Genomic DNA, 10,295 nt, shown 5'->3' with positions numbered 1-10,295 from the left:
GAAACTGACCCTTTTAGGCTTTGATCCTAATTATGGCGTTTTGGTGACTGTCGCTTTAAATTCAAATGAGATTGAGCTCTTTTTAAAAGAGGGTGGAGCTACAGACGCCTGTGTGTCAGCATAGTGGCAGATTCAAAAACAAGACTAACATCCTATGTTAATGAGGGAGAGATTATCACCAGTGGGCGGGGCTTTCCTCCTCTGATGACACGTACAAATGGAGAATGTCAATCAAAGTGTTTCTGCAGACTGTTTTTATCAAGTCTGATTATAACAAATACAAATAATACATTTTTACCATGGTGTGTGTTGTGCAGTGGAGGCGTATCGAGTGGGTAATGACGTGTCCGTGGATCTGGAGTTTAGGACAGCTCAGAGCTCTGCTGTCCTGGTGGGCGTCAGCAGCCAAAAGATGGACGGGCTGGGCATCGAACTCGTCAACGGAAAGGTATCAGCAGTTATATTCTTTCTGATAGCCTCACCCTAAATGACTGATAGCTCCACCCTAAAGAACTGATAGTCTGGCCCAAAGAACTAATAGCTCCACCCTAAATAACTGATATCCCCACCCTGAATAACTGATAGCCCCACCCGAAATAACTGATAGCCCCACCCTAAATAACTGATAGCCCCACCCTAAATGACTGATAGCTCCACCTTAAACAACTGATAGCTCCACCTTAAACAACTGATAGGCTGGCCCAAAGGACTAATAGCTCCACCTTAAATAACTGATAGCCCCACCCTAAATAACTAATAGCTCCACCCTAAATAACTGATAGCCCCACCCTAAATGACTGATAGCTCCACCTTAAACAACTGATAGGCTGGCCCAAAGGACTAATAGCTCCACCTTAAATAACTGATAGCCCCACCCTAAATAACTAATAGCTCCACCCTAAATAACTGGTAGCCCCACCCAAAATAACTGATAGCCCCACCCTAAATAACTAATAGCCCCACCCTAAATAACTGGTAGCCCCACCCTAAATGACTGAGATCCCCGCCCTAAAGAACTGATAGTCTGTCCCCAATAACTAATAGCTCTACCTTTAAATAACTGATAGCCCTGCTCTAAAGGCCTTCGATTTGGCCAGGAAGTAAAGAAAGTCTTTCGAGGAGGAGGGATCGTTATGGTAATTGATTAAAGATTATGAGGGCAAATACATTTTTACAAAATAATTAAGAGCACAGAAACATTGTTTATAACTAGCAGTACTGTATACATATAAAAACTAGAAGAGTACCACTGAATTCATGCCAACTTTTTAAACATATGCTGGCCTAGTTTATTTGGAATTCCACTGATGTGAATGTAATTAAAGTTATTGTTCCTGCTGAGTGTTCAGTTCTCTGTGCAGCTGTTCTTCCATGCTGATAATGGAGTGGGCCGCTTCACAGCCGTGCATGAGCCAGGTCAGGAGGCGGGGCTTTGTGATGGGCAGTGGCACACAGTCTCCGCCCACAAGCTGAAGCACCGCCTGGAGCTGACGGTGGACGGACAGAAGTCCGAGGCGGCAAGTCCAGACATCCGCTCAGCTTCTGCAGACACCAATGACCCACTGTATGTGGGCGGATACCCCGGTATGACTATCTAAACTCATCATTTACCATCTCTTCTTCATACTAACCCTTGTGTAATGTTCAAATTGACTTCCTTTATAATCCATTGTTTAATTTTGCTCGCAAACGCCCTTTACGGTCACAGACGTCATGACGAAGCCCAAATCAAAAAAAGGAGACCAACCTGTGGAAGATGGAAGAGAACAAGGCTGATTTATACTTCTGCGTCAAGCGCACACATATGCTACGACACAGCCTACGTGTGGCCGTCGACGACGCTGATGCGCACCTCTCAAAAAATGGAACTACACGTCGCAACAGCGCGTAGCTCAAGCTCTGTGATTGGCCAGCTTGGTAGCGCTGACGAGTGTGGGCAGATATGAGAGCCGTGCGAGCCCAATGCAGCGAGTGTTTACAAGTATTAAGTCCCGTAAAGGATCTCCGGATGGAAACTGTTGTTTAGTGTTTACCTTATGATTAAAGTTGATGCATGTCCGCTGATTCCATCCTCAAAATGAGCGAGTTTGAGCCACTTGTACATTAAGGTAGCGTTCAGAAAAACAAAACACCAGAGAAGAAACTCGACACAGAGAAACAGAAACTCTAGCTGACAGTAGGTTTTTATGAAGTGTTAAACACACAGCGCACAGAAGTATAAATGCACAGCTACACGCATTGCATGCATCGTGGCTCAGGTCAATCACTTGACGCAGAAGTATAAACCAGGTTTAAGATGACGCCCAGGCCGTTGTCAACTCTACAAATCCTGGTAATCTTGCTGACATTATAGAGGCCATTAAATCAATGAATGGCTCTTATGCATGAAAAATTCGACACTTTGGAATCGACGCTGTCTCAGACGTTGGCCACGCAGTCTGAAGTTACTTCACGGGTAACAGAGCTTGAAAAAGCAAGTGGAGATTACGAGGGTCGTATCTCCAAACTTGAGGCTCATTGTTGCGACTGGTTCGATACATGCAAATCCCTCACATCTAAATTAGATGATCTTGAAGGCCGTTTGCGGCGACAACATTAAGATCATCGGTCTGCCCGAAAAGGTGGAGGAACGTCGTCCAACTCAATTCGTGGCAGACTTCCTTGTGCAAATTCTTGGTGCCAGTAACTTTTCAAAGCCTCTGAAGATCGACCGAGCCCATCGCACGGGTCTGGTTGGTGTACAATCTCGACCACGAGTGATAGTGGCCGGACTGCATCATTTCCCGAATAAAGAGAAGATTCTGCGTCTCGCATGGCTGTCTTCACCCTTGATGTACAACAATGCACGCATCCTCATCATTCCCGATTTCACATGCGACGTCCTGAAGCAGCGCCAAGCTTTCAACGCTGTGAGGAAACAGCTAAAGCAGGCCAATATTCACCACGGTTTACTCTTTCCAGCTCGTATTTTCGTGACATAATTCACAGAAACATGTTTTTGACTCTGTTGAGAAGGCACAAGTCTTGTTAAAGCAGAGAACAATTCTGTGCCGTCTGCATAACTCTCCGTATGTTGGGCAAATCTTTCACTTTTAACCATACCTGCCAACGTTTGTCCCTGAAAATCCAGGAGACCGGGGTGGCTGGGAGGTGGTGTGTGAGGTGTCTGAATAACACTGTTGGATGACAAAAAAAGTCTTGTCGTGGATCCCAGCTATAAGAGCAACAAATACTAACCTGACTTTTAGTTTTCCATTTTCCCCATGAATCATCTGTTGAGCTGCATCCCAATCATCACTAATACTGCAGAAGACCTACTGGAACCCACATGGAGCCAAGATTCTCACAGAAATCAGTCAAGTTTGGTGAAGGAAAAATCATGGTTTGGGGTTACATTCAGTATGGGGGCGTGCGAGAGATCTGCAGAGTGGATGATCAACATCAACAGCCTGAGGTATCAAGACATTTGTGCTTCCCATTACATTACAAACCACAGGAGAGGGCAAATTCTCCAGCAGGATAGCGCTCCTTCTCATACTTCAGCCTCCACATCAAAGGATTGATGTGGAGGCTCTAGGATTGGCCAGCCCAGTTACCGGATATGAATATTATTGAGTATGTCTGGGGTAAGATGGAGGAGGCGTTGAAGATGAACACAAGGAGTCTTGATGAACTCTGGGAGTCCTGCAAGAAGGCTTTCTTTGCCATTCCAGATGACTTTATTAATCAGTGATTTGAGTCATTGCAGAGATGTATGGATGCAGTCCTCCAAGCTCATGATGGAGTCAGACACAATATTCATTCTGTTTCCGCACTTCTGATACCAAATGATCAACCAGAAGTCAAGTTATTATTTACATCTAAAAATGTATAGGCAACAACTTTTGTCAGGTAGTGCACTGCACACTGATGAGGGAAGAGCCAAACATTCACAGAGTTTGTGATGAAGAAGATGTTTCTTCAAGCCAAATAGATTTTGAAGGTTAATTGTGTCTGCTTTTTTTTAGAGGTTTAGTGAAGACGGATCATTTTTGACCCCAGTGTTTACAGAATTTCAAGAGCACACAAGGGATAAAGTCTTTTGTGCGTGTGTGTGTGTGTGTGTGGGAATGTATTTAAAAAGAGAAGCTGGTTCAGGACAATCCCAAAAATGAAGAAGTTCTGGAAGATTTCACATTTCAACACTCTTGAAAATTAGGAAGAGGCAACGAGAAGTTTCAGTTTCTACTATAATGTATATGCATTAAATGTGTGTGTGTGTTTTTCCTGAAGCAGTGAAGTCTGACTGAGATTGTGTGTGTGTGTGTTTCAGAGGGTCTGAAGCAGTTCGGGCTCACCATAAACACCCCATTTAAAGGCTGCATGAGGAACGTGAAGATCAGTAAAGCTGGAAAAACTCTGCAGGTCCAGATGAACAAACTGCTGGAGCTCAGAGGAGTTCAGCCGCTCAGCTGCCCTGCTGCTGCTGCTTAAACACACAGAGAGAGAGAGAGAGACACACAGATACACAAGCAATCACGCAAATAAGCAAACACACAGAGAGACACAAACACACACTCGCAGAGACACACAGAGATACATAAACACACAAATACACAGGCACAAACAGACACACACAAAAACAGATAATCAAACACACACATAATCAAACACACACATAAACAAACACACACATAAACATAAACATGCTCACAAACACAGAGACGCACACTCACAAACACAGAGAGAAACATACACGCACACAGATACACAAACGGACACACACAAATCAGATAAACAAACACACAGCGATACATAAACACACTCACAAACACAAAGAGAAACATACACACACAGAAACATACACAGATACACAAACACAAAACAAACACACACAGATAATCAAACATGCACAGATACATAAACAAACATACACACACAGCAACACACACTCATAAACACTCACACAAATATACAAATACAGAAACACGCACACACACATATTCAAAAACACACGCAAACAAACACAGAGAAACAGAAACACACATAGATACACAAACACAAAACAGACACACACACACACAAATAAATGCACAATCACAGAAAGAAACACACACATAAACACAAACACAGAAAAAACACACACACAAACTCATACACACAGATAAACAAATACACGCAAAACACACCGGCACACAGATACTCAAACACACAGATATGCAAACACACACCCATAAACAAAGAGAAACATACACACACACAGAAACACACACAAATACACAAACAGACACAGATACACACAAACACACACTTATAAACACAAAGAGAAACATACACACACAAAACGCAAACACACACACAGATACACACAAACACACACATAAACACAAAGAGAAACATACACACACAAATACACAAACACACACCTATAAAAACAAAGAGAAACATACACACACAGACACACACACACAGATACACACAAACACACACTTATAAACACAAAGAGAAACATAAAAACACAGAAACACACACAGATACACACTTATAAACAAAGTGTTTATAACACACACTTATAAACAAAGAGAAACATACACACACAGAAACACACACAAACAGACAAAGACACACACACACTCACAATCACACAGAGAGAAACACAGAAACACACATAGATAAACAAATACACACAAACATAGACACACAAGCACACAGATAAACAAACAGAGATACACAAACACAAAGAGAAACACACACAGATACACACAAATACACACACAAGCAAACACACAATCACAGAGAGAAACACAGAAACACACACAGATACTCAAAAACAGAAACACACAAACACACGCACACAAGCACAGAGATACACAAACACAAAGAGAAACACACACACACACACAAACGCACGCAAACAAACAGACACACACAAGCACAGAGATAAACAAACAGAAAGATAAACACACACAAATGCATGCAAACAAACAGACATACACAAGCACACAGATAAACAAACACAAATACACACACACACACACACTCACAAACACAAAGAGAAACATACATGCACACAGGAACGCCCAGATACACAAACACAGATAAACAAACACACACTCACAATCACACACAGTAACTGTTGTACTCCACATGAGTCTGTCCCAATCAGTCCATCATACTGCTCAGCCCCCTCATCATATCCATCAGCAGTCCTCATAGTCAACACAACATCCACCGCAGTACACGGAGAGCGCCGAACGCCTCGTCTCAGTCTGTGCATGAAGCTTTTCCTCTCGTCCCTCTTCAGTGTGAGCGGCTCAAATAAAAATACTGTGTGAGCTTTGCTGTGATCTTTCAGAAACGTCCATATGATGTGTGACGGCCCGTTCACACCCAATCCCCCTTTGTTTAGCTCAGGCTGTATGAGATGTGTGTGTGTGTGTGTGTGTTTGGTGGGATACAACGACACGAAATGCGTATAATTACATGTATATGATCTAGACAATACAATGTTGAGGTGATTTATGAGGACATGTTTTGTGTCCTCGTAATTCAGATCCTTAAAAATCAAACTTTTTCACATTCAAATCTGAGTTCCTGTGAGGGCTGGGTCAAATAAGCTGTTTTTACTGTATGAAATACATTATAGAGAGTCCTTATAAACCACCAATACCAACATGTGTGTGTGTGTCTGCTGTGCATGGAGTGATGTAATGAACAGGATTTCCAAATAAAGAAAAATCCCCTCTGACAGCGCTTTAGGGCTGCTCTGTGTTTTCCTTCATTGGGTCAAAACAGAAGTAAACAAACTTCAGCATTAAGCTGCGGTCACACTTGACTTTTCCTCCCATAGACTTCCATTCATACGCATACGAATGCGTCAGACCGGAAACGCGGGGTAAGTTTCGCAGGTTGCTGCGGTCCAAAGTTCAAGCTTGGTGAACTCTGACCTGCGAAATAGCATCACTTGACTGAGTGAGACCAATTGAGGATTAAAACTGGACCTCTCTGGACAGAAATTTTAAATATTGAGCAATCGTTGGCTTTTTTAAATGTCTAATTATCTTGTTTAATCCCGCCCCTTTTCGCAGCCCAGCACGACAGAATTTCGCACACTCAAAGCCCAATGTGACCCCAGCTTAAGTCTTTGGGCGTACTCACACTATGTGCAGTTGCCTTGAACCGGGCCGAAGAACGCTTATCCCCCCCCCTCCCGTCTCGCATTGCACTCGGGCCGGAGCACGCTTACGTCAACGTCACTTTTGACGCTCATAAACAATCATAAAGTCCTGGTGCTGCATGTATTAGGAGGTTTGCTGAAGGTGCAGCTGTTGCGCAGTGAGTGGTTTGCGTCTTTAATAATCGACGACAGTTTGCGTTCATTGAACAGTAAGAATGATTAATAAATCCATACCAAACAGTCTCTTAAAAGTCACGTCTCGTCTTCAGTTTCGGGCTCAGACACACTTCGCACTTACACTGCAAGCGTTTCGCCCCACAGCCCAAGTGAACCGCGCTCTGGCACACCTCTTCCAACCGGACCATTGCCGGCAAGTGAACCGTGCCTAAGCCAGATTCAGAGCACTCACACTTCGCAAACGATCCGGGAAACGGTCCTGGGCACGGTTCAGTCTAGTGTCTGACGTTACTTTCAATGCTAAAAAAGGTTTGATGAATGTAATATTGGGTAGTGTTCATGCTAGGGTTGCATTAGTAAGTTCTTTCTTAAACTGGAACGTACAGTCCTCACTAGGGGCTTAGTAACTACTAAGTCCGCTAGTCTGTAACTTCTTAAGTCATGTATTTCTCGTATTTAGATAGCGGTATTTAGATACTGACATGTAAAAACCTTTATTTTAAATTCACGGGGCATTTCACCCTTGTGTGGTGTTCGTATTTTTGTTACTCAGCCAGTGTTCATGGGTCTGGTGGACCCACTAGAGTTTTGGCTTTCCAAATTAACACTATCAAACAATTGTATGTTAAATTACTCAATAGATGTTTACTTCATCACAATTACAAGCCATATGAACGGCAAACATGGTTCATTTTTCTCCTTTACCTTTGTTAGATCATATTGATGAATTAATGTGCCTTTCGTTTTTATTATTATTATTATTATTATTATTATTATTATTAATATTAATGTCCTGAAAAAAATAAAACCCACAGATTTGTTTTTCCGTATTGTTCCCACCATGGTCATGGACATGAGAAGCTCCTCTCTCTTCCATAATCAAGTGCAAGGCAAATTAGTGTTAATTTGGAAAGCCAAAACTCTAGCGGGTCCACCAGACCCATGAACACTGGCTGAGTAACACAAATACGAACACCACACAAGGGTTAAACACAGGTGTGTGTCAGCAGTGTGTGAATATAACCACCTCTAATGGTAAACATCTATTCATTTATTTTTTATAATCACACTTAAATAAAAAAAACAGTCTGCAGAAATACAGTCTAACAGGACGCTAGTCTTGTGTTTGAATCTGCCACTATGCTGACACACAGGCATCTGTAGCTCCACCCTCTTTTGAAAGAGCTCAATCTCATTTGAATTTAAAGCGACAGTCTCCAAAACACCACAATTAGGATCAAAGCCTAAAAGGGTCAGTTTCAGAGAGTTATAAACATTATTGGTGTGGTGTTTTAAGTTGAAACTTACACACACACACACACTAGGGACATACGTAGAAACGTACTTTACATTGTGTAAAATGGGCAGAATAGTCCCCTTTAAATGCTTAGACAGAAATGCGCAGACAGTGTTGATAGTTAAATTTTCAACAATGTTGCAGCTTTGTGCGGGAGCAGGAGGGGGAGGGGAAGAAAACAGCAGCACCAGAACGGAGGAAGACAGAGTGTAGGAATCATAGACTGTAAAATATATGGACGTAGTATCCGTGACGTCACCCATAGGTTTCTGAACACTGCAAAAGAAGCTACAAGTAGGCGCGGCCAACCGTTGCCATTTTGTTCGCGTGTCATCGCACCCACGGCGGGATACCAAACAAGGGCAAAGAGGCGGAGAGTGAGCGGAGCTACAGACACCTGCTGGCACTTTGCTTAGACCTGGCAGACAGACTTTACTTTGGGAGAAACGCTTGATACTTCATTACCTGCGACTCGTTTGTGTTCTGACCACATGTGCTTGGCTGTACACTATATCAATAAAGTGTTTAGACTTTTAAAAACACTGTAGTAATACATTGAGCCACTAAACATTGTTCTTATAACGTTTTTCTACAGGAGGAAAACGCAAATTACTTCCAAACACTTCAGATATAGTCTGTGTTAGTAAATGCAAGACTATTGATGAACTCCAGCATAACACTGTATGATAACGCTTCAGATGACTGTTCTAGAGTCTACAGCTAATCAATCTGACACATTCTGGAGGGCTTCACGGGTCTAAAGAAAAATATAAATGATAAATGATCTTAAATAAAACAAATACATTTATAGAGATGGTGTACAAGTATATAACTTTACTCGCATGGGAAACGGAGGCCACGTGAATGGTTTGTGAGCACAATTAAATGCACACAGCATCCCATATCATCTGATAATTGTAAGAAATAAGTCCAAAAGGCAGCTGACTGTGTAAAGCCACATAAAACAACACAAAAATACGATGAATATGCCGAGATCAGTGGCTAATCTGCCGGATTCAGCTGAGGTGAAGTGACGGCGACCAGCGAGACCTAGCTGTCACTCAAGTGGCCACGCCCTTAATTATGCAACGTTAATATAACCTAATATAAAGGAAATGGATGAGTTATAAAAAAATTCACCCCCCTCACAGTTGTCATGGAGGGTAATAATAGCTATATGAACCAAAATCGTTCTTTGTACCAGGCTGTAAACACCTTTTTTTCTGCTGTAAAGTTGGCCATTCTAACAGTGCGCTCAATTGCAACTTGCTGCATATGGAGCCAGGACTAGCGGAATTTTAATGAATTGCAGTTTCAGTTACTTCCGTATTGGCTTCCCGAGGGAGAGCGGGAGGTTGCCGCTTGGTAGGAACACTGGACCTACACTTTCAACACTTTTATTAGACTTTTTATTATTTTATTGGACCCGAACACCTTGAATGTAATGGGGGGAGGTACATTATGTGGTCATTGAAAATTTGTTCAGATTTATGTTCTTCACAGAAAATAAGCAAAAGCCAATAAAATTCAGGTTGAAAAAATAATTCATTGTTTAATTTTTCTTTTGAAAAAAACTGAAAACTGGTCTCACAGATCCGAACACCATACAAGGGTTAAAGGGGACCTATTCTGCCCATTTTACAAAATATAAAGTAAGTCTCTGAT

General features: G+C 42.2%; 1 protein-coding gene across 1 annotated transcript in view; it reads left to right on the top strand.

Moving 5' to 3' along the window:
- Window positions 1–6,727, top strand: part of lama2 (laminin, alpha 2) — a 326,666-nt gene extending 319,939 nt beyond the window's left edge. Inside the window, 3 exon segments of the mRNA XM_056480993.1 lie at window positions 318–448; window positions 1,362–1,584; window positions 4,313–6,727. Of these exon segments, the coding sequence (XP_056336968.1) occupies window positions 318–448; window positions 1,362–1,584; window positions 4,313–4,473 (515 nt within the window). The 3' untranslated portion in view covers window positions 4,474–6,727.
- Window positions 6,728–10,295: the final 3,568 nt, after the last annotated feature.

Source organism: Danio aesculapii, chromosome 20 (assembly GCF_903798145.1).
Source record: "Danio aesculapii chromosome 20, fDanAes4.1, whole genome shotgun sequence".
In the NCBI taxonomy this organism is placed as follows: domain Eukaryota; kingdom Metazoa; phylum Chordata; class Actinopteri; order Cypriniformes; family Danionidae; genus Danio; species Danio aesculapii.
This window is presented reverse-complemented; position numbering and strand designations above follow the sequence as displayed.